Genomic DNA, 25,254 nt, shown 5'->3' with positions numbered 1-25,254 from the left:
GCTCTCTCAACGTCTAGGATACGCAACATTGAACATTGCTGACATCTCGGCCCAGGCGTGTAGCAATCTGCCAGAGTGATAAACTAAGGTCTCTCAGTTCAAGGATTCTCTCCCTCTCAGTTTGCGACAAGTGCTGATAACTGGCACGTCGACAAACAAGAGGCATCGCACAATCAGCCCACACCACTTCATCTGATATTTGAAGTTTCATGTGGCTCAAAAATTTTGCTTTCTATCTGACCTTTCGGTTCTCCCGCATGCCACAGCTTGTAGCTCGGGGCTTGAAAATCTGATAATTTGCGGATCTTAGCGACACCTGCTACTTCCTCGATTTGCATGACAGTACGGCTGGTCTTTCTTGGTGTTGCAATTTCAATGTTGAGGAGTGTATGTCTTGCGTAGAGATAAATACATGTATATGGTCAGATTTTAAAAGTAGTCCCTGGTGTAGCTTCACTATAAGGAAACACTTAAAAAATAAATAAATGGTGCTATAATTGACAGTGGTGAATAGTGAGAAAGATCTTTAGGCCAACTTATAAAGAGACTGGCAATAAGAAGACAACTGGTTGGTTGATTTACAGAAGGCAATGCATAAAAAGCCATTGGGGAGAATTTAACAACTTTTCTATGACAGTTTTCTATAACAATAGAACTTCTACATTAATTGTTTTACGCAGACTCAATGTATACTCCCAGATTACCTGTGACATCACTTCCAAACTCCAGCTGTCTGCCATACTAATCGGCTGAGTGGGGTTGGTAGGGATCTTGCTATCTTTTTCTGAAGGCCGGAGTAAAGTTGGACCAAAGACTGTGGCCAGGTTATGTAGGGACATCTTATTCTGACTCTCCTTCTCAGCCACCCTGATACAAAACAAAGAAATGATTAGAAAAAGCACAATACTGTGCAAAATAGAGTCTGAAGAATTGTTCAGAGGGAATAAATTTCTTCCCTTTTTAAACCAGTTTGTTCAAATTAAATGCAGGTTAGAATGAACGACAGAAGTACTGACATATTGATCTAAATATCACAATATGTACATTACATCCCATCCGCCTGTTATACAGACAGTTTTCCCAAATACAAGATGACGTACTCCGGTATACTAGCGAGGAATCAATGTTTAGAATTAGATGCCTGGCATCCTGCTCACTATCGTTAGACAATTGAAAAGAAAAAAAAATGGATACAAACAAACAAACCGGCATCTGTTTCAGTCCATTTCCCTATTTGGTATATATATTTTTTTCATTTCTGTATATAGAATGGATTCACGCCAATGTCTGCTAGGGAAACATTTGCAAACACTTCCAAGGTAAGCCTGTTCTTGATCACATATTTATTACCTATCCACAGGTATTACGGGAAAACCCCTTTAAAGCCTCTCCACCAGTATCCTGGCACAAAAGAGTAGCAAATTTTGGCGCATGCAACAACATTTTTTAGACTTTTTTTCACTTTTACGCCTCTCAGGAAAAAAAAAAAAAAAAAGGGGGTGAAGCAGTTTATAAGGGGTCGTGATCAATTTTACTATAATTTACACCAGAAGCTGCCATAAACGATAGAGGAAATCGACGCCAGCCATAGCTGATGCAGATGGACAGCCAAAGATGTGTCAATTTATTAAGAGGCAAGCGCCTCTTAATAAATTTGGTGGAAATTAATCCAACCTATTTTGCTTTTAGACTGACAAATGAAACGCCAGTCTAAGTAGATCTACCCCATTAGGTTCTCTAGGTACTCAATTAGGTAAGATTCACACCAAGTTTTGATGCAGTTTTTGTAGTCAAACATAGGAGAGGATACAAGAGAGTCAAATACAGTCTTTTGTTTGTACTCTTCCTTACTATCCACTTCTGGCTTGAACTTAAAAAAACTGCATCAACACTGCACATGTGAATCCAGCCTTCTCAAATTGCAGAAAGGCAGCAGCTTTTCCAGTTGTGGTTAATAAGAAGCCTCTGGATTAGATCATGTGAAGTGACAGAGGCGGTGTGTGACAACCAGCTCTATAGTCCATGCTCAGGACACAGAGCAGCAGGCTGTTATCTCTGGCAGCATGTTGTACGCAAGGAATATTTAAACTTATTGATTTGATGGTTTACTATTCAGAATTGTATTCGACAAAGGTGGAATTTACTTTCACAACGTGTTCTGACATTTTGGAACAATTGGCTAAAAGGGAACTTGTGTCACCGTTTCCAGGGACTCTCTCTGTTCACATCAGCGTTGCCCTTCCGTTGAGGGGTTCTATCGGAAGTTTCCCTCGGGTTAACCCCTCAACGGAAAAGCAAACTGAAACCTTAGCTTCCCTTTCCCTCACCGTTGAGCTCAAAAGGTGACGGAAACATTGCTGAAGGTTTCCGTCTGTCACTGTTATGACAGGGTTCCGTTGTTTTGACAGAATCAATAGCACAGTCGACTGCGCTATTGATTCCGTCAAAAACAATGGAAACCTGTCACAACGGAGACAAACGGAAACCATTAGCAACGTTTCCGTCACCATTGAGATCAATGATGATGCAATCGGAAGCTAAGGTTTCCGTTTACCTTTCTGTTGAGGGGTTAACCTGACTGAAACCTCAGACGGAACCCCTCAACGGAAGGGCAACGCTGATGTGAACAGGCCCTTATAGGTACATTCATTCAGTTGTTTCAATTGTTGAGTGTAAGAAATAATGCATATCCAAGAAGTAAATTTTTGTGCACTAGGCTGTTTTTTTTTCTTCATATTACAAATACTATAAACAGATTAAAAAGATGGTCAGAAATTAGCAGGCGATTGTTTTTTTGTTTGTATTTTGTTAAATCTGACATCCACCTACTTTAAAAAAAAAAAAATAATAATAATTATACAGGCACAACCGTTTCTGCAAACACAGTCTGGAACAGACCAGTAAGGGCTTGTCCCCACACATAGCGGAATTGCTGCGTATTTTCCATTCGGAAAATACGCAGCAGAATAAAGTAGTAGCAAAGTGGGTGAAATCTAACAAATCTCATCCACACGCTGCGTAAAATTTCTGAGCAGAAATTAACCTGCGGCGCATATTTTTCGTACCGCAGCATGTCAATTCCTGCTGCGGGAGTGGACTGAATCGCTGCATTTTTCAGAGGAGATGACACCATCTCCCAGCATTGAGAAAAATGAAGCAAAATCTGTATCATTTTCTGCAGTAAACACGCAGGAAATGGTGCGGTTTTTCCGCAGTGGAAATTAACCTGCTAGTTTTAACGGAAATTCTGCAGAAATTTTCTGCAGCAATTCCGTTACGTGTGGACAAGCCCTAACAACATACGGATGGAGGAGACCCTGCTCATAATAAGCTTTCTATCTAAATTAATGGGGGGGAAGAGAGAAGAGGTGGGGGGGGGGGGTGTAGGCTAGAACAATGCATAGATTACCAAAAAGCAGTTCATCAAAAACTTTCGCTTTGGGAAATGAGATTATATAAATAAAAAAAATAAAAGAAATACCGTAGTTCCAGTAGGATTCGCTTAATGTGGACATACATACCCCCACCAAATTAGAACACTTTCACTAGTTCAATATAGGATAGGATGACATATGGATATGAACAAAGTAACACTGGGAAAAATCAAGCGGGTTGTTTGGATTCAGCATTGACCAGTAAGGATTGAATAACGAACACATGAAAAGAATAAGTACAGCCTTTACCTTTTGAGATGGTCAAGGAGGTAGAGGAAAGTGAGTAGGTTGGGCTCTGGCAGGGACAGCAGCAAATTCAACATACAGCTCTCTTTGGCCACAGGGTCTGACAAAGCTGAGAAATTAAGGTGGTAGTGGACAGCATTTATACAGTAGGTCAATATAAAGGTCTCATTCTCGAAAATATCATAGGAAAAACAAACTCACCAATTCCTTCTGCAAAGTTCGGATACAACTCATCAGTAAAAAGAGGTGCTGGTAGTTCTCGAAAATATAATTTGAGGGTTCCGGCAATGGCATTAACATCCATTTCGCTCATCATGATAGCCACATCCTTGTTATCTTAAAGATGACAATGAAGCAGTGTTTCAGTATCCAGTATTTATGCCGACGGAGAAGCTGCTCTATTACGTATATCCTCATTTCTCCAAATTTTATGTTCTGGTATATTTAACAATTCTCTAGGAATATATTTAGCTGCCCTGTATTTAAAATTTTCTTAAAGGGGTTATCTGGTTTATTAAAATTGATGGCCTAGCCAAAGGATAGGCCATCAATTTGAATAACCTGGATAGCCCCTTTTATTACTTACTTGAATCAAAAGCATTTTTCAGTGATTGAATATCCGTGGCTACTCCAGAAACTCGGTAGATGCCAACTTCTTCCATGCCGCGCCTCTCAATTTCTTCCACACATTGTCGTACTATGTATGGGACCTTGGAGCGTTCTCGTCTGTCAGTAAACAAATACAATTACTTACTGAAAATAAAATGCACAATTCAGAAATCAAATTGCATCTTTTGCATCTGCTTATTGTGTAATCGTACACCTGCAATGCTTTTGTAGTTAAATGTAATAGACTACACTTACTTGGTTACAACACCAATTTTTACGCCAAAGACCCCAGTTTGTTTTCGAGATGGGAATCGCTTCAGACTAAACTCACGACTTGTGAACTTCATTGACAGTTTGACCTCTATCTACAAAGAAATGGATTAGAATTATAGGGAGTGATGGGAGGGCCAAAATGTATTGGGGGCAGCCAGAGGGGGTAAATAAGGGGAGGTTAGATAAGATTTTGACCTGCATAACAGACACTATCCACATCATTCAGGCCTTCTTAATCGTGATAACTTACCCCATTCATAGAGACTACTGACCGCTGCCAATCCTTCCCCATGACAAGCTGAGGGTCCAACTGTAGCGAAAAGCAAAAAACAAAGGCTTAGTTGACACACAGATATAAACACACTTAACGCTGTAATATTGAATGAACATGTATATCCTGCTTACACTGGCTTGCTGAGGGCACTAAATGTTACCAGCTCTTACCTGTACCTGTCCCTTGGCCACCAAGCGTTCACTGCTTTCACCAACATCCTCCCTCAATGGTCTGTTCTTATTGTAGAATTTTTCATAGCAAAGGATGCGCAAGGTCTGGGAGCCCTCTAGTTCAATCTCAAATTCCTGTACATGGGAAAACAAATGAAGTTTTGTGTGAAATAACAGTTCAAATATTTACATCAAGACAGACATTTTTTTATTATACAAATCAGTTTTGAGCCGTCAAAGTAATGGGTGGCTGCCTTCTTTTAAAAAAATCTACCCAAATGCCCTATCTGGGCAGTTGGTGATAACAAAGGAGCGCTCCTCAATCTGGAACCTACTCCATTGGCCAGAGCAGATAGCTGATGAAATAAGCAGCTCATGCTCTAGAATTTATAGCGGATTTCCATAATCATTATGTAATCCTTTCCTTTACTTGCAGCAGTCTGGAGCTCTGGTAAGGAATGCAGTGGACTGAATCTCACATCAGTATTTTTTTAACCCCTTAACGCTATGTGACGTAATAGTTAGTCACAGGCGTTGTCCTGTTAGTCCGTCAGTTCACGTTATTACGTAATAGCGTTAACAGGGTAATGTGTCTGCAGACACAGTTTGAAAGCAGTGATAGCTTAACGCGATCACTGCTTCAAGGCCAGGAACGTAACTAGCCTCCGATCCGGCCAATTAACCCCTTAGATGCAGCGCTCAAAACCGAGCGCTGCATCTATGGTGTTTACAAGCAGATCGGAACCCCGCAATGAAATCGCAGGGTTTCGATGATTGCTCTGGCAGACCGGAGGCCTAACAATGGCGTCCTGTCTGCAAAGTATGGATGCCTGCTAGGACCCGCCCAGAGGTGGGGCCTAAAATGCCTGCGCCATCAGCCGCCGGTGTCAGCTGTATGTTACAGCTGACACCGTGCTGTAACGGCAGGGAACAGAGCTAGCGGCATCTAAGTGGTTTGTAGCGATCAGCATCGACACGATGTGATCGTGAGGATGCTGATCGTTACTATGGCAACCAGAGGCCTAACAATGGCCTCCTAGTCTGCCACGTACGATAGCCTATTAGGCTTGCCGTCAGTGAATGACTAACTGCTCTAATGCATTGCACTATGTGGGTAGTGCAATGTATTAGAGTAAAGATCAGAAGTGCAGGACCTCAAGTCCCCTAGAGGGACAAAAAAAAAAAAAAAGTTAATAAAAATACTGAATAAAAGTGTAAAAATAAAAGTTTCAAGTTAATAAAAACAAACACTGCCTTTTTTCCTATAATAAGTCTTTTACTATAGGAAAAAAAAAAGTTTAAAAAAAAAAGTACACATATTTGGTATTGCCGCGTCCGTAACAACCCAATCTATAAGACTATACTAGAATTTTTATTTTTCCCGCAAGGTGAACACCGCAAAAAATAACTAAATAGCAATTATGGCCTTTTTTTTTCTTATCACCACCCCTCCTAAAACATGGAATAAAAAGTGATCATAAAGTCCCATGTACCCCAAAAATAGTACCAATAAAAACTACAACCCGTCCCGCAATAAATAAGCCCTTACACAGCTTTTTTAACTGAAAAAAAAAAATAAAAAATTCTGGCTCTCAGAATATGGCAACACAAAATGTGCAATGTGCGCAAAAGCGGATAAGATCAGCACCATTTATCAGTGCGACACCGGCCACACATCTCTGAATTATTATTTATTTACCGCATTATTATACCCTCTTATTATACCCGGATGTTCTCCACACAGATTACATATGCCCCCACATTACAAACTGAAATACTAGCAAAACCCCAAACAAAACTACAACCAAGCTAAATCTGCGCTCAAAAAGCCAAATGGCACTCCCTTCCTTATGAGCCCTACAGTGTGCCCAAACAGCAGTTTACGTCCACGTATATGGCATTGCCATACCTGGGAGAACTAGCTTAACAGTTTACGAGGTGTGTGTCTTCGGTGGCACAAATTGGGCACAACATATTGTTCACTAAAATGGCATATCAGAGGAAAACTGCGATTTTCACCATCCGCTGTGCATTAATTATTAATGAAAAAACACCTGTGGGGTCAAAATGCTAACTACACCCCTTAAAATGCCTTAAGGGGTGTAGTTTCCAAAATAGGGCTCACTACTTGGGGTTTGTTTTACTATTTGACCTCAGAACCCTGCAATTGTGGGCCAATGCTGTGAAAATCACCAAAATAGACCTCAAATGCGCATGTTGCTCTTCACTTCTGAGCTCTGTCATATGTCCAGGCAAATGATAAATGCCTTGAGCAGTGTAGTTTCCAAAATGGGGTCACTTCTTGGGGGTTTCCCCTGTACTGGTACCTTAGGGTTTTGCAAATGCGACATGGTGCCCAAAAACCAATTCAGCAAAATCTGCATGCCAAATAGCGCTCCTGATATTCTGAGCCTTGCCGTGTGTCCAAACAGCGGTTCATGACCACATGTGGGTATTACTGAACTCAGGAGAAATTGCTTTACAAATGGTGGGGTGATTTTTCTCCTTTATCCCTTGTGAAAATGGAAAAAAAAAAAATTCTACTTTTTAGTGGAAAAAATGTTGATATTCATTTTTACGGCCTAATTCCAGTAAATTATGCAAAAGACCAGTTGGGTCTAAATGCTCTCTATACCCCTAGATAGATTGCTTAAGGGGTGTCGTTTCCTAAATGGCGTCACTTTTGGGGGGGGGGGGGTTCATACTGTTTTTGCCCCACAGGCACTTTGCAAATGTGACATGGCACCCGAAAACCATTCCAGCTAAATTTGAGCTCCAAATGGTTCTCTTTCCCTTTTGACCCCTGCCGTGTGTCCAAGCAGCAGTTTATCACAACTTATGGGGTATTGCCGTAATCGGGAGAAATTGATTTTCAAATGTTGGGGTGCTTTTTCTCCTTTAATCCTTGTAAGAATTGAAAATGTCCACTTTTATCTGAAAAAAATGTAGCTTTTCAATTTCATGGCCTAATTCCACTTAATTCAGCAAAAAAAACTGTGGGGTCAAAATGCTCACTATCCCCCCCTTGATAAATTCCTTCATGGGTGTAGTTTCCAAAATGGGGTGACTTTTGGGGGTTTCCACTGATTTGGTTCCACAGGATCTTTGCAAATGTGACATGGCGCCGCAAACCATTCCAGCAAAATTTGAGCTCCAAAAGCCAAATGGTGCTCCTTCCCTTCTAAGCCCTGCCGTGGGTCCAAACAGCAGTTTATGACCACATATGGGGTATTGCAGTGTTCAGAAGAGGTTGCTTTACAAATGTTGGGGTGCTTTTTCTCCTTTATTTATTGTGAAAATGGAAAAAGAGCTCAAACTACATTTTATTAGAAAAAAATTTAGCTTTTCAATTTCATGGCCTAATTCCACTAAAGTCAGCAAAAAACCTGTGGGGTCAAAATGCTCACTATACTCTTCGATAAATTCCTTGAGGGGTGTAGTTTGCTTTTGCCGGTTTTTCACGGTTTTGGTCCCACAGGAGCTTTGCAAATGCGACATGGCAACCGAAAACCATTCCAGCAAAATTTGAGCTCCAAAAGCCAAATGGTGCTCCTTCCCTTCTGAGCCCTGCTGTGGGTCCAAACAGCAGTTTATGACCACATATGGGGTATTTCCGTAATCGGGAGAAATTGCTTTTCAAATGTTGGTGTTTTTTTATTCTTTAAAAATAAAAACTTTCTACGTTTTATTGGAAAAAAAAAAATGTCATTTTTATTTTCACAGCTTCATTCCACAAAACTCAGCAAAAAAAAAAAAAATGTGGGGTCAAAATGCCCACTATACCCCTTGATAAATTCCTTGAGGGGTGTAGTTTGCCAAATTGTGTCTTTTTGGGGGTGTTTCTACTGTTTTGGCCCCACAAGACCTCTCCAAACCAGACATGGAGCCTAAAATATATTCTAATAAAAAGAAGGCCCCAAAATACTCTAGATGCTCCTTTGCTTCGGAGGCCTGTGCTTCAGTCCATAAGCGCACTAGGGCCACATGCAGAATCTGGGCAATATATATGGAGTTGCATTTCTCAAGTAAAACCTTCTGTGTTACAGATTAAAAAAAAAAAAAAAAGGATTAAAAATGAATTTCTGCAAAAAAAAAAAAATTAAACTTGGAAAATTCACCTCTACTTTGCGTTAATTCTTATGAAACGCCTAAAGGGTTAATAAACTTTCTAAATGCTGTTTTGAATACTTTGAGGTGTTCAGTTTTTAAAATGGGGTGATTTATGGGGGTTAGAATTGTATGGGACCCTCAAAACCGCTTCACAACTGAACTGGTCCCTGAAAAAATAGCCTTTTGAAATTTTCATGAAAATGTGAGAAATGTCTGCTAAAGTTCTAAGCCTTGTAACATCCTAGAAAAATAAAAGAATGTTCAAAAAACTATGAATATAAAGTAGACATATGGGGGATGTTAATTAGCAACTATTTTGTGTGGTATAATTATCTGTCTTACAAGCAGATACATTTAAATTTCGAAAAATGCTACATTTTGGTGTTTACGTTACTGGTAAAAATTTGGTCGATACATTAAAGAGGCTCTGTCACCAGATTTTGCAACCCCTATCTGCTATTGCAGCAGATAGGCGCTGCAATGTAGATTACAGTAACGTTTTTATTTTAAAAAAACGAGCATTTTTGGCCAAGTTATGACCATTTTTGTAGTTATGCAAATGAGGCTTGCAAAAGTCCAAGTGGGTGTGTTTAAAAGTAAAAGTCCAAGTGGGTGTGTATTATGTGCGTACATCGGGGCGTTTTTAATACTTTCACTAGCTGGGCGCTCTGATGAGAAGTAACATCCTCTTCTCTTCAGAACGCCCAGCTTGTGACAGTGCAGATCTGTGACGTCACTCACAGGTCCTGCATCGTGACGGCCACATCGGCACCAGAGGCTACAGTTGATTCTGCAGCAGCAACAGCGTTTGCAGGTAAGTCGATCTTACCTGCAAACGCTGATGCTGCTGCAGAATCAACTGTAGCCTCTGCTGCCGATGTGGCCGTCACGATGCAGGACCTGTGAGTGACGTCACAGATCTGCACTGCCAGAAGCTGGGCGTTCTGAAGAGAAGAGGATGTTACTTCTCTTCACAGCGCCCAGCTAGTAAAAGTATTAAAAACGCCCCGATGTACGCACCTAATACACGCCCACTTGGACTTTTACTTTTAAACACACCCACTTGGACTTTTGCAAGCCTCATTTGCATAATTACAAAAATGGTCATAACTTGGCCAAAAATGCTCGTTTTTTAAAAATAAAAACGTTACTGTAATCTACATTGCAGCGCCTATCTGCTGCAATAGCAGATAGGGGTTGCAAAATCTGGTGACAGAGCCTCTTTAAGTCCAATGTGTCATGAGAAAACAATCTCAGAAACACATGGATAGGTAAAAGCATTCCAAAGTTATTACCACATAAAGTGACACGTCAGATTTGAAAAATGGGGCTGCATCCTGAACGTGCCAACTAGTCCACGTCCTTAAGGGGTTAAAGGCAAACCTTAGGAATTTCTGCTAATGGTTACCCACCAATGCCATGAACGTGGTCAGTCACTGTCAATCTGCCTCCAATGGAAATAGCTATTCAAAATGATTTACAGTTATGCGCAGTTCACAAGAGTGTAAAAATGAATAGTTCGTCCATGTAGGAGAGGTCCTCAGATGATCAGAATACCTGACACAGGTCCCCCACAAGGCAGTGAAAATGTCAGTCTCTTGTTATGGGTTTAACTGAAAATCTCAAGTGATCTTGATGGTCATGATGAACCATTGCCTAACATTTTTTTTATCGTTTTGTTGAAAAAGTATTAGGATACGTGTGTCCCTACAAAAAAATAAGACCATCAGTCAATAGGTCCCCATAATATAATAAAAATAAGTACGTGCGTGCATTTGTTTAGGACCATAATAATAATACTACATTATCCTCAATGGAGACAGTGCAAGGTATATGCCAATGGAGTTTACTGAAGGAGAGCCAAATTTGTACTGTCAAAATGAAATACTTTCTGTACTAGGAGGCAGGTTGGAAGATTACAGACCAGCGTTGGGCTTTGTTCACATACCGTTTTATGACCTACGTTTGGCGTGAGCAACGCGGGAAAGCTCCCAGGGTATACGCCAAAATGTTAGCTTTGTTTTTGTTGTATAGAATAGCATAGTAGACCATGCTATTCTATACAAAGAGATACAGTAATAACTGTATACTTTTTTTTTTTTACTATGCAGTCAATTGGGTGACACATGCCATTGAATGTCCAGTGGCAGATATTGCAGCCTTCCATCAAAGGCATACATCAGATGTCCTTCCGACGTTTACCTCCGACAGGGGGCTAAAACGTTATGTGAACAGAGCCTTAGGTAATCTGCCTTTCTTAATCAAAATGGTCTACTAGGCTTTCCTCCCTATTGGTACTTCTTGGCATTTCAGCATTTGATGCACATTTATTCCCTTAACAGCATAGTGTACTCGCTGTACTGTATATTGGTTTTTGAAAGCATAGGAAAAACAGCAATATAAAACCTAAGTAACAACTAACATATGACAGAAAGAAAGGAGACGTCATCCTCCTCATATCCTTAGACCAGCATACATATCATTAAGGAACAGGAGAAAAAGATCACAGCAAATTGGAATTGGCCTTAGCAATGCCTTGTTTGCATGTATTAAAGGAAGACTATACTCTACTGAAAAGTGGTTACTACTTAATACCCCAGCCAGTGTGAGGATTTGTTTAAAGAGGACCGATCACCTCTCAGGATGTAGGTTTTAGTAAATACTTGTATTCCCCATGAAATATCAAAACTCAAGAATCTTTTCTTAGAACGCTGCCTTGATCCCTTTGATATTCCTCCTGGAAATGTACTAAGAAATTAATAACCATTCCCCTTGTCTATAGAACGTGTCCCTAGATAGTCTGACACCGTCAGCACTGATTGGGCAGTGCCAGTGTGTGGTGGACACGCCTTATTGAACAGAGAACGATGACGCCCGGTTGTAAATGTATTCATACATTTCCAGGAGGAATATCAGAGGAACGACAAAACGCAGAGTTCTAAGAAAAGGTGATCCAGCATTGTTATTTAATGGGAAATGCAAGTATTTACTAAAAAAAACAGACATGTCAGGAGAGCCAATAGGTCCTCTTTAGGCTGGAATCACACATGTAGTTTTCATGGTAGTTTTTTTATGCGGTTTTTGAGCCAAACACAGGAGTGGATGCACAGGAGAGGAGATATATCGGTCTTTCCTTTATACTTTCCTTCTTGCTTTCTGTAAAGAGTTGGTAGAATACCATGGGTCTGAGAAAAGAATGCTGCACTGGATCCTCACCTCATTCCAGCTGGGTTCGGTGGTGTTCCGGTAAACTCGTGTCTTCGCTTTGTTAACAAAATATCCAAAAGAATCCACTTCAAGAGTGCAAAACAAATCTGTTGGTACAAAGATGCCAGTGTCATAAATGTAACGCTTTTATAGATGTTGTAAAGATTGTATTTTACGTAAACAGGAGACAATCTCGCTCACTTGAGCTCTGCTGGAATCCTGATGCAGAGTGAACAATAACATTTAGGAACCCATAGAGACCAGAAGACTCATCATCTGTAGAAAAAAAAAATAATAATTCTGAGTAAATCTAAAACAGTTAGTGTTTCCTATTTTTTTTTAATCACAAAATGTACAACTTGCGAGACTGGTTTTTCAACTGCAGCCACCAAGTGTTCTCACCTTCTTTCCCGATGGTTAGAGGAACTCTATGTACAGTTTGCAGTTTCACACAGGAGTTTGTTAACATTTGAATTTCCAGTGACGTAAGAGAGAAGCTTTTTATACCTAAGTAAAAAGAAAGAAACTAAATAAACCAAAACTAGAACACTTTTTATAAATCATAAATGCTATATTGAAGTACAACCTAAGCCAATCAGATGTACACCTACATTTCTTCTGCTGTTCCCGGATGTGTTCTCCCCATTCAGCCCGCTCATAATCGGACCATGTTAGGAAAGTGTAACCCTATGAAAGGTGGAAAGTTAAAAGATAAGACAGTGACGGGGCTGATATGACTGGTATAAGGAACGTGATGAAGAACCAAACATAGGGCAGACAGAACTGTGACAGGGGGAGTTAGGGGGGGGGGGTCACCTTGCCATTGCGATTGTGCACTCGGAAGGCCATACTGGGGGACAACAACAGCAACATTGACTCCTGTTCTGAAAGTTTTTTGCGTAGACGCTCCAGGCCCTTTCCTCCTTTGTTTGCTTTCTAAAATAAAGAAGTAGATAAATTATTTCAACGTCACTGTGGTTATTATGCTTGAGTTATCTAGTATAGAACATAAAACACTTCATAAAGTTCTGCGGAAGGGAACTCCAAACTTTTGTTTCTCTTCTACACAGCTTTGATTATATTAAATTTATAGGATATTCCTTAAAATACACCCCACGCTGCAAGCCATTTTTCTGAATAAGGAGCTTCATGGTAATCCCCGACTGAATAACTTGAACCGGTTCTTAAAAATCAAGTTGTAAAGATGAAGTTTGTATTACAGTGCCAGTCACATTGTGCATGACCATGCAGTGCCAGAGAGACACAGTTGTGCCCCTCTCAGATAGTACCAGCCAAAATACCAATCCTCTCCACCACAATAAATGCTCACCTTCAGCATGTTGCCCAGTGCTCTCTTCCTCGGAATAGTTAGTGCCGTTCATCTCTGTATAATTGGCAAATTCTGACATCAGAATGCACCGATTATACATATATTAATGGGGTGAACACATGAATGGGGTAAAAAACCCATTGACATGTATAAAATTACAAATCAGCCTAGTGACTTTTTAGAACTATACTATTAAATTACATAATACATGGAAATAAGACATACCCTTTCCCTTTGGATGTCACTTTTCAGCTGTGAAATTTTTATTTTGATAGCTTCCAGCTCATCATCTTGTATAAGTGGAATGTTGATGGCAGCTTCGGATTCATCCAAAGGTTGGAAGTTCAGATCCGCAAGAGGGATGTACCACTTGCAGTCATACTGCTGACTTTTCCTGAGAATTCAGAAATGTTAAAATTATATGGCTGTCACTTTTTTTTTTTTTAGTACCATATTTAAAAAAACAAAAGATTCATACCCTCCTATCTGTTTCTTTAGCTTTGCACACAGGAGAAGATCAGTGAAAAGAAAGACATGACGCAGCTTTCGAGATCCTTCTACCAGCTCTACCATGAAACTGTCCTTCAAAAGCTGCCGATGCTAAGAAAAAAAAACAGGAAAAGTAAAAAAAAAAAAAAAAAAGTTACGTAGTACTAATATAATGGTATGTATTTCTATTACATTAGGAAAAAGGGTAAACATTGCTCCAGAATCTATGTGGATTCCATTTATGATGCAATGAAGCCAGCTTCGGGCAAAACGCTCAATAATATAATGTGTTTCAAGATAATCAAATTGTCAGGAAATTGATGATCAATTTGTGTCTACAGTCGAGCTCCCACCACAAAAGCCCCAGTCTGCAATATGATCATATACATATGTATACCAAGTTTGGTTAACAAGATGGACTAATTGAACACTTGAACTAGCCCACAAACTCACTGGGTCACAGTCCCATAGAAAGTTTGTGGGACTATTTGGAGCAAAAAGTGAAAAACTGAAGCAAAACTTCTAGATGGCGTGCACTTCATTTAGAGGAGGAGCAGATTAAAGTTGACAGGAAACAAAACACTTGTGGAATCGGGTCCTGAGAAGATTAATGCTTCAATTACAGTGAAAAATGAATGGAGTGGCAGTGTGCATATGTGACCGACGATCCACTAAAACACGGGATCCGGAACCCCCGTTCTCGTAATCGTTGGGATTACCTGTGGATAGGTGATAAAGGGCTTGTCCCACCATAAACTTAAGTATAAAGGTAACAAAAATGGCACATGTGACTAATATTTTTGACTAGGAAGTTTGTACTTCAGGCTTCATTATCATCAAGTCTATGGGCTTCTTCAGATGAATCCATCTGGGCCAAACTTAACACTGGATAATGTTTTTGTTTTTTTAAAGTATTAAATGTATTGAAAAGCATAGCCTGCAACGCTATTTCAATACAGAAAAAAACCGAGAGAAAAAAAATATATACAAAATATCCTAGGGTATATGTAGTTTCGCAATGAAAGTCAATGACCGACATTTGTACATATAACTAGTATATGAAAAAAAAAAAAGAATGCTTTAACATTACGTACCAAATGTCATTTGAATAGGGCTTTATAAAGATTAGCAAAATATTGAAAGCCATCCTTACAGTTTAGTTAAGTGTGCATTCAAATATGTTACATTATATTTAAATGAATGAGTAACGTTCTTCTCTCTATCTATATATAGTCTTGGATAAAGAGTACAATTTCCAAATCGACAATCAGTCTCCTTCAGTTGTCACTCACCTCTCCTTTTCGAACAGTCATTGACTGCCGTCGTGGTGTGATCTCCTCATTGATGCTAGACAGAAAGTTTTGGGAAATTCGAAGTGCATCTTGAAGTAGGGGGTGGTCCGGATGACCAATGGGCGTATGCTTCAGTAAGTCCTACAAGTATTGAAATGTGTTGGTGATCACACAGTATTTGTATGTTTTATCTAACTGCACATTGTTAACCGGTTAAGGACTAGGCTGTTTACAGCTAAATGACCAGAGCAAATTTCACAATTTTGCTATGCGCTTCTTTAGATGACTATAACTCTGCAGGTGAATAAAGTTCATCTTTGAATTTTACACTCTTTTTAAAAGGACAGATAGGGCTTTGTTTTAGTGGCATTTGTCAGTATATATCATTTTTATTTTTTTCTCTAAAGTGGGCAAAATTGGAAAAAATTGCAAGAATTTAGCAATTGCGTCAGTTTATAATAGCATTTTTCACACACGGTATGGACCACGGACAAAATTCATCTCCTTTCACATTCTTCCACTTCTCCTGAGCATAGGGATACCAAATATGTGGGCCTTATTATCACATAGAGATGTAGGAGGGCGGACGATAGAAGAAGATTATTTCACAAATGGCTTTTTTCAAAGCTGGTTTTACAAAACTCAACAGAGTTTCTATAACACTTCCAAAATATCTGCTCTTGAAGCAGAAATCCCAAAACATTCATCTAGGGGTATAATGGGAATTTATTTTTTGGGGTTTTCTAAAATAAGAAATTGCAGGTTTATGCAAATGGATCTCTACAGCAGATGATCTTTAGAAAATATGCAAACGTGACATCCACCCCCCGACATCCACCCCCCACCCACCCATTCCCTCCCTCACCCTTGGAGTAAAATCAGGGGAAAAATAAAAATGTAATGTAGGGCAAATATATTTTCAACGAATTAACTAAAATCTAATAATGCAGAACAGTGTGGTATTTTTTAAAACATGGCTCAATGCACAGGCCTGGTTGCGAGGGACATGAGGGACAGAAATATCGGGAATCTTTGCGGTGCCCGTCTTTTCTGCAGACGCGGCACTTTTTCTGGGGGTTGCTTCTGGTTGCTGTTGGGGGAATCCGACTGATGAAGTGTCTTTCAGTCAGTGGCTTGACATCCTCAGACTGGGGGCATTCTCGGGTGTCCTGAACATCAAAAATGAGGCCTTCAATAATTTTCTCCTGGAAATCCAGGTATGTGTCTCTGCCTCTGTTTTTTTTTGTAGAGCACAAATGAGTTGTGGATTGCCACCTGCAACAAACACTTTTTTGTACCAGGTTTTTGTTTTTCGCTTTACTAAATAGGGCTGTAAAACCTGGTCGCTTAAATCCACCCCCCCCCCCCATGTACTTGTTATATTCGGACACGCTCACTGGTTTGTGCTTGTCCGATGTTGCCCCTCTTTCCCTCACTGCCACTGTTCCTGCGGTATGAATCGTGCTTAGCACATACACATCTTTGCGATCCCTGAACTTGACCGCCAGCAATTCCTCAGATGCATAAGCACAGGAGTCCCCCTTTACCATGCGCTTCCCCACTAATTGCTGTGGAAAACCAATTCGGTTTTTGCGCATCGTACCACATGCCCCAGTCCTTGCAGCATGCAAATACCTAAACAGGGGCACACTGGAATAAAAATTGTCGCAGTACAGGTGGTACCCCTTGTGAAGCAGAGGCTGCATTATCTCCCACACAATTTTGCTGCTGGTGGAAAGATCAGGGGGCATCCAGGAACATTTATTGAGCGGTCCCGCCCTTCATAAATCCTGAAGGCGGTGGTATATCCTGACCCGCTTTCACACAATTTGTAAAGCTTAACGCCATATCTCGCCCTTTTGGAAGGTAGATATTGGCGAAAGCTAAGTCTTCCATGGAAGTTGAGGAGGGATTCGTCCACACTTACATTCTGCTCAGGGGTGTAGAGTTGCAGAAATAAATTATTCAGGGAATTTATTAGCGGTCTTATTTTGAACAACCGATCCAGGTTTGCATCGGTACTTGGGGGGGGCCTGTGCGTCGTCGTTGAAGTGGATGAACCTCATTATTGTCTCATAACGAGACCTGGGCATTACTGCAGAATATACTGGGGTGGCTTGGGCGGGTCTTGTTGACCAGTAAGACCTAATGGAGGGCTTTTTGACAATACCCATATTTAGGGTGAGCCCCAAAAAATTTTTAAATTCCTGCAAATTGGTGGGCGTCCAATCTCTGGCATGGGTGGATGAAGGTTTCTGCCTTATATATTGCGTGGCATATAAATTTGTTTCGTGGACAATCTGATTTAGGATGTCGTCCGTTATAAATAAATGGAAGTAATCCATTTGGACAAAATTTGTATTGTCCACGGTTATGCCAGGAGTGGCAGTAAATCCGTGGATTCTAGGCCCAAAAGATGGGGCAGGTGCCCATACAAGAGCCTGGACTGGAGGGACCAGGCTGTCCCGTGCTACAGCGCTACTTGGCCCTGCGCTTTCATGTTCTGCAGTTTCAACTGCATCAGGGACAACGTCCCCTGAAGATGAACCTGAAGTGACGCTGTCATCGTCACTACCTAAAACAGGTTCCATCTCGGACGCCATCTCTGATGCGGTCTCCGACTCAGACCACAGCATGGCGTATGCCTCCTCGGCGCTAAACAACTTCCCCGCCATAACGTAACTAACACGAACGAAACAATTATTTTATTATTTTTTTTTATAAAACACACAAACTAACTGGTATATATATCTACACTACCGCTAACAAAAAAATAAACCGCTATTGCTATATATATTATATATATGTGGATATATATATAATTATATACTCCCTACCTGCCTATTCTAATAGAATAAAAGAAAGAAAGGTAGATAGATAGAAAAAAAGATAGATGGATAGATTGTATAGATAGATAGAAATCTATCTATACAGAGAATGTTTTAGTGTAACTGTATTTTTTTTTCACTGTATTCTTCTGGCAGCAATTCTCTCGAGTCTCTTCTTCTCCTCAAACTGAAACAATGTTTGAGGAGAAGAAAAAAGAGGCAGGATATTTACTGCCAGAAAAGTCAAAATAAAACAAATGTGGTCGCTGTGATAGGTTTTCACAGCGACCACATGTTCAGGGACCATCAGATTGGTCCCTGATACTCTGCCCAGTGCCCAGAGCTGTTGGTAACAGCGTGGGCACAGGGCTGTGTGCACGCGATCGCGTGCACACTGTTTTATACGCAGAAATGCATGTGATCGCTGTGATTGGTTGTCACAGCGATCACATGTTCAGGGGCCAAAAGATTGGCCCCTGACATTCTGCCCAGTGCCCATGGCTGTTAGCAACAGCCAGGGCACAGAGCTGTGTGCACGCGATCGCGCGTGCACCAGTCTCTGAAGTGCCGCCGTAAATAGTCTATACGGCGGACTTCAGAGACCCTGACCGCTGGCCGTATATATACAGCCAGCGGTCGGGAACCTGTTAAGGCCTTGTTCTTCCCTTATTCTCTATTACAGTATGGTTTCTGCATTGCAGAAGCCTGTGGCTGTTATCTCTCATATACATTTTTTCCCACACCAGGAAACGTGACAGCAGTATGTTAATTAACATTTCTTATACAGGCGTCAATAGTTATGCATACACCGCTATAAGGCAACTAAGTAGGAAAGGTTTAGAATAGATGCATTATGTCACATAACATACATTTCCACTGTACAATTTTAAAGGGAATAATTACTGGCACCATTGGGAGTTCATCCGTGTAAAATTCTATAATGACCGGAGTTGGTCCATAAATATAAAATCACTCACATGTAGAACAAGTGTACTGCGTGTCACCCGATCCACTGGCTTATAGAGCAGAGCTAGAAACAAAGAACAAACAGGGTGACACATTTTACCATTACAGCATAAAAACAGGATGACACACCCAGGACTATCCAATATTCCAGGTCAATGCCAATTTGGCCGTCATAAATATGTTTCTGTAGATCACAAAATTAGCTAATGTGCCACAGCAATGCCAACCAGCCCTTCCCTAACCTTTACAAGTGCAATCACTCACCCTCTAGGGAGGTTTTAGCTGGTTGCTCCTTGGACTCACGTGTGCTTCTTGCTCTTAGATTCTGGAAACAAAAGTCCAGGTTACATATTCAAGTTTAACTATGGACAATCATTTTTCATGGATGAATTAAGAACAAATGAACCAAAAGCATGGAAGATTTATGTTTAAAGAGGACCTGTCACTAGGTCAGAACTTAAAATGGTTATGTGACCTGAAAAACACTGTCTCCTTGATTCCAGCACTTGTTTTTTTTTTTCCTGGAGTCCCAAGCCCTTGTTCCAAAGATATGGCCCACTGTTGCGTTGGCTCCCTTTATGCTAATTTACTGTCCATATCTCTGTAACGCGGGGGCCCAGGAAAATTAACAGTGCTAGAATCAGAGAGACGCCACTATTTAGGTCAGTTCAACTTATATGTCCTAGTGACATGACAGATCCTCTTTAACTATACTACATTCTACAATAAACATACACGGATAGTCAATGCTCCCAATCTTGACCAGACAACTCTTCTAACCACAAATAGTCATCCAGTATGCAAGTCTAAAAAAGGTCCATCAAGAAACCAAATTAAATTGTTTGGTTCATAAGAAAAGACAATGATAGTAATCAAAAAATGCCACTGGTGACTGCTATTCAACTAAAGCCCTAAAGGTGTATTTCATCCATGGTGGCCAAGTGTATGTAAGCTTCAAGATGTGCTTATCCAAGCTTAAAACTGTAAAGCAGATGGTAACAGACAGTACAGGCTGTCTGCATTATCAAAACAGAAAAATAATAATAATAATAATAAAAATAAAAAAAAAAAGAAGTGTGTGGACAAGCAAAAGGTTTAATGTGAGAGCTTAGTAGTAAAATGTGCTAGTATAGTTATTTTGTTAAAGCGTACCTAACCTTTCAGGTGGATTTTCTGAATAAGCTGTGTAAATATATATATATATATATATATATATATATATATATATATATACACACACACACACATATATATATATATACACATATATATATATATATATATACACACGCGAGCAGTGTAGCTGAGAATTCAGCACTGGGGTGAGATATATCACTTACTAGCAGCAGCGTCTGTGTGTCTATCTCTGCCTCTCTCACTCAGCTCCTGCTCTCCTCCTTCCCCTCCCCTCCCCTTAGATTGTGAGTGAACAGTGTGTGTGTGGGGATAAGTGGAGAAAGAGGGATTTTTCTCTAATAAGAAATATTACAAAGTTTCTTAAATTTGCTTGTACTATTGATTTATGCAAAGTTTGGAGAAAAGTTAGTGACCATTTAAATAATGCTGGGATTCTGCTAGTTTCTCTAAGTACTTTAGTAATACCCTAATAGAGAAAACAATATAGTTTTATAATGTCTCGTTCAGATTAGCATTTAAATATACAGGATTTAAATAGCATGGTATATTAATTCATCATTTTTTACACTCCGCTCTATTACACTTTATTTTAAGCATTAGGGGCGAAACCTTCTCACCTCTGAAATTTCAGCAAACTGTGCGTTAGCCTGACAACATTTTTCTGCTGTTTCCATAGCAACCTCATAGTTGTCAACAAAGGCGCGATACACACCAAGCTGGCTGGCCTGTACATGGAAGTAGAAATACAAAAGAATAAAAAAGGTGAAGATTTTTAAATTGTACAGTGAAAACAAGGAGAAAAAAAAAAAAAAACACAAAAGATATATGCAGAGGGGTGGTATATCATACCCCACCGATAGGAAATACCATAAAACTACAAAATGACTCCCTTGAGAGACAATTACTACTATAGTAACGAATGCAAAAAAAAAAAAAAAAGGATGCATTTATCTAGGTAGGGTTAAAGGGAATCGTCCATTCACCAAATGGACTGTGCGCATATACAGTTCTATTGTAGTGAATGGGAAATTCCAACAACAGACTTGGAGATCACAAAATCTCCTAGTCCGAAAACAAACGGGCATGGAACTCTAAGAAGTACAATTGCCTATTCTATTTATTGATCGTTGGGGTCAAAGGGCACATCTCCCCACCAATTAATGAAATATCAGGAGATTTTTTTTTAAAGGTGAACCTCTAGCTTTTGACATTTTTCCAGTAGAAAACCATCCAAGACAAACAGCCAAGCCTTCTAAACACTAAATTATGTCTGACAGCCTACTGCTTCACTTACCAGTTTTTGGAAAAGGTCCCCAACTCGTTGCTGATGACTCCATTTTTGGACTCGTGGGAACAAAGCATCATAAAATTCCTTGTGGATCTCATACAGCTCTGGAACCTTGAAGAAAATAGTTTCTATCTGCTGGATGGTCAAAACTGGCTGTGAAGTGGTCGCTGCTGCTTTAAGAGGTTTCATTGGCTACAGGAGTAAAAAAAATAAAAAAAAATATTGAATGTTGGTTGCAGAGACTTTGTGATAAAATCAAGACCCAAAAAGCATAGTATTATCCATACACTTACCAGCAGCAAGGCTTCCAGATGGCTCAGATATGTTTCTTCACTAGCCAAAATTGCAGACAGGACCCATTTCCTCATCTCCAGGCCCTTCTCCAGATCCAACTCGTTCTTTAAGTAGAGAGAAACCATCATAGACAATAAGTGGGGTGTCATCATTTGCAGATATCCAGCCATGAACCAAGTGCACATTGTCTTGAGCTTGACATGCACAGCCGGATATGACGATCAAGCTGAGAGTTGGACTGTTCAATGAGCAATGAAGCTCTTCTGGTAATCAGAATATCTCAGAAGAAGGAGTTTTCCCAACATCCCTTAGTCACACAGAGCAAGGAGATGTTTTAGCAACAGCTCAAAAGGTCTCATGGTGTTTGGCCAACATCCAGTTGAGCCAATCATTAAACTGAAGTATTATGAGCGTGGTTCTTCTTACATGTCACGATATAGGATTTAGACACAACTGAGCTTGTGTGGCCCCTGAGAATCAATTACCATTTAACTTCTGGAGTTACCACTCCATACAAAACTCAAAGATGAATATTGTAACGAATAGCTCCCTGGATGACCCCTTCTCTAAATGAGGTCATGCTGGCGATTAGCTGGTCACAACAGGTTTGGCAGCTGAAACCATGGTGATCTGCGGTTTTCGCTAGGGAAAGCTATAGGTGCCCCCTGTGGTAATACATGGCGCCCATTTAAATTAATTGGTAACCATGTAATACGTGGTTGTGTGTATGAGTTTCTACGTTCTACCGTGCACTTCCAAAACTGCAGAGATGGGCCAATTTTATAGGTCGCCAGTTGTCCATAACTGGTTTGTGGCAGGGAAATGAGATTGCGATACCCAAATTTGACTCGTGATGGATGTGTAGCTCCCGAATACACTTGCTATTATATAAATAGTGAGAGACACAAGGTGATTTTGTGCAGCTCCCACTCTGGCTGATCCAGCCCATAAATGCACTATATAGATTGCCATTCATTCAAATGGTCGGCATATATTGTAACACTTTCCCTGCAGCACTCGGTGCAGGGGGAAAATGTGTGATCAGCCGTGCAAACATATTGCGGGTGGGGGATGTTAGGGAAGCCGATCGGCTCGACAACTTATTTTTAAAAACGGGTCGTCTTTAAGAGACAACCCTTTTATTCCATACAACTCACCGATTTGCTGGAATCCAAAGATGCAGAGGAGAGGGTGTCTCTGCTGCTGTGGCTCTTGCCACTGAGCTGAGGAGAGGAGCTTGGGGAATCATCAATATATGGCATAAGTTCATTCTGTGTCCTTTGCTCTTCTGTACCACCAGGTGGTGTCCTGGAAAGAGATCCATCTAAAAAGGAGAAACCAGAAACACACAAAGACTAAAATTATTGGTCTGAGAATGATCCAGTGACTGGAGCATTGTTCAGATGTTTGGGTAATATGGTTTGGTTTTAAAAAGCAAAAATGTTAGAAGGGATAGAATCGTATGCAATTGCATGACTATAGCGAGTTGCGTGCATCCACCATTGACTCCCATCATAGAATGTGTTAATATAGATTATATATCCACACATACATATACTGCATAACATTGGTGTAATTCTGTGCTCTACCACTGATAAAAACATACTCTCATTCAAGTGAATGGGAGGAATCTAATACTGTGCTCCTCCGTTAGGAGTGTGATGGGGTTGTACAGTATAGAATAGTGTAGTGAATAATAGGGACGCAGCTTTGGCAGGCCCCCCGCTTTTCATATATTTATGGCCTGTCTAACCGGACTAACCCCTTTAACTTTTTCAGCAATTTATTTTAGAAGAGCTCCTCTGTAGGATCGGACCAAACTGGCCAGCCTTCGCTCCTAGAATCGGACCAACTAGCTTATGGCGCCCATGACCCTGATTAACCGGTTGTTCTTCTTTGGACCACTTTTGGTAGGTACTAACCACATAATTCCAGGAACACTACACAAAACCTGCCTTTTTGGAGTTGCTCTGATCTAGTCATCTAGCAATCACAACTTGGACCTTCTCAGATTCTTATGCCTGCCCATTTTTCCTGCTTCCAGCACATCCACTTTGAGAATGGACTGCTCAATTGCCGATTGATATGCTTAGGCCTCATACACACGGCCATGCCCGTAAGAATGGTTCCGCGATTACAGGGATGGCCAGCCACCCGCATTCTCGGCCCGTAGTCCCATATAAAGTATGGGAGCACGGTCCGTAAAAAGTAGAAGATGGGACATGTCCTATCCTTTGCGGAGGCTTTCCACGGCCCGGACACCTTCCCGAAAATATACTGGGAGGTGTCCATGGTCAATAGAAATGAATGGGTCCGTAATTACGGTCCGCAATTACAGACGAAAGCTACGGTCGTGTGCATGGGGCCTTAACCCTTGACAGAAAGCTATTTACTTCACCTGTAAATGGGTTTGATGTTATTACTGAAAGGTAAGGCGTGTATGTGTGTGTGTGTGTATTATTTATATATAAACGGTACATGTGTGTAGATCTTGTGTGTTCCTGAAAATGTATATTAGAACGCCATCACTTCATCCCTGGATAAAGCGCAGCACACCTGTTTGGATTTTTTTAATATAATTTAGGCCTAATGCACAAGACAAAGGATTTTACGGTCCGCAAATATGGATCCAACTGCTACGGATACACATCCATAGCCATCCGCAATTGCGGAAGTGTCTATAGACTTCTTTGGGCGAGTCCGTGCCGCAACTGCTGACAAGAATAGAACATGTTCTATATTTTGCGGATCATTTCTATGGCCCGGACACACATCTGTAAATATACGGAAAGGTGTCCGTGGCCAATAGAAATTAATAAGTCAGAAATTACACCCGTAATTATGAATGAAAATTACGGTCGTGGGCAGCAAAAGAGAACATACAAGCCAATGAGGTGGAAATCGAACATCAAAAGCAGAAAAAAAAAAAAAAAAAAGAAGAATAAAAGGTCAACATAAATTGAATTTGGGAGATAGGCAATACTACCTCCAAATTTAAACTTGGGGTTGTCATCTATACTGCACACTTCACCAAAGACAAGTAAGAACAAGACATTATAGAAAACAATTGAAAGCTCAAATCGCAATGATTTGAGGTTATGCTTCCACTGAGAAATTGGGATAATAAAAAGGACTTGATAAGGGGGGAAAAAAAAAAAAAAAAAAAAAAGAGAGATAGTGGATTTTTTCTAAAATATATATTTTTTCATTTCACTTTCACTGTTTTTTTTTTTAGTCCCACTAGTGGTCTTAAAAGGCCTGAACCCCTGACTAGTATTAGAATACATTGCATTTCTAATGTAGTGCA

At 40.3% G+C, this 25,254-nt stretch overlaps 1 protein-coding gene and 1 long non-coding RNA gene across 2 annotated transcripts in view; one reads left to right on the top strand and one right to left on the bottom strand.

The window, feature by feature from the left end:
* LOC142656844 (uncharacterized) overlaps window positions 1–23,851 on the top strand; it is a 61,867-nt gene extending 38,016 nt beyond the window's left edge. The window contains exons 2-3 of the long non-coding RNA XR_012849768.1: window positions 14,152–14,317; window positions 23,727–23,851. This is a non-coding gene — a long non-coding RNA (uncharacterized LOC142656844). The remainder of the gene's footprint in view (window positions 1–14,151; window positions 14,318–23,726) is intronic.
* The window catches only part of BCR (BCR activator of RhoGEF and GTPase), a 51,985-nt gene that overhangs the window by 2,597 nt on the left and 24,134 nt on the right, over window positions 1–25,254 (bottom strand). The window contains exons 2-22 of the mRNA XM_075831769.1: window positions 23,105–23,271; window positions 21,947–22,051; window positions 21,660–21,845; window positions 20,983–21,090; window positions 19,493–19,553; window positions 19,240–19,292; window positions 15,435–15,575; window positions 14,132–14,253; window positions 13,879–14,047; window positions 13,140–13,259; window positions 12,935–13,010; window positions 12,726–12,830; window positions 12,525–12,599; window positions 12,333–12,430; window positions 5,007–5,141; window positions 4,813–4,872; window positions 4,545–4,654; window positions 4,267–4,406; window positions 3,882–4,016; window positions 3,684–3,789; window positions 705–867 (exon numbers count right to left, since the gene is read on the bottom strand). Of these exons, the coding sequence (XP_075687884.1) occupies window positions 705–867; window positions 3,684–3,789; window positions 3,882–4,016; window positions 4,267–4,406; window positions 4,545–4,654; window positions 4,813–4,872; window positions 5,007–5,141; window positions 12,333–12,430; window positions 12,525–12,599; window positions 12,726–12,830; window positions 12,935–13,010; window positions 13,140–13,259; window positions 13,879–14,047; window positions 14,132–14,253; window positions 15,435–15,575; window positions 19,240–19,292; window positions 19,493–19,553; window positions 20,983–21,090; window positions 21,660–21,845; window positions 21,947–22,051; window positions 23,105–23,271 (2,435 nt within the window). The remainder of the gene's footprint in view (window positions 1–704; window positions 868–3,683; window positions 3,790–3,881; window positions 4,017–4,266; window positions 4,407–4,544; window positions 4,655–4,812; window positions 4,873–5,006; window positions 5,142–12,332; window positions 12,431–12,524; window positions 12,600–12,725; window positions 12,831–12,934; window positions 13,011–13,139; window positions 13,260–13,878; window positions 14,048–14,131; window positions 14,254–15,434; window positions 15,576–19,239; window positions 19,293–19,492; window positions 19,554–20,982; window positions 21,091–21,659; window positions 21,846–21,946; window positions 22,052–23,104; window positions 23,272–25,254) is intronic.

This window comes from Rhinoderma darwinii, chromosome 1 (assembly GCF_050947455.1).
Source record: "Rhinoderma darwinii isolate aRhiDar2 chromosome 1, aRhiDar2.hap1, whole genome shotgun sequence".
In the NCBI taxonomy this organism is placed as follows: Eukaryota; Metazoa; Chordata; class Amphibia; order Anura; family Rhinodermatidae; genus Rhinoderma; species Rhinoderma darwinii.
The sequence above is the reverse complement of the archived record's forward strand: the minus strand, read 5'-3'. Positions and strand labels throughout refer to the sequence as shown.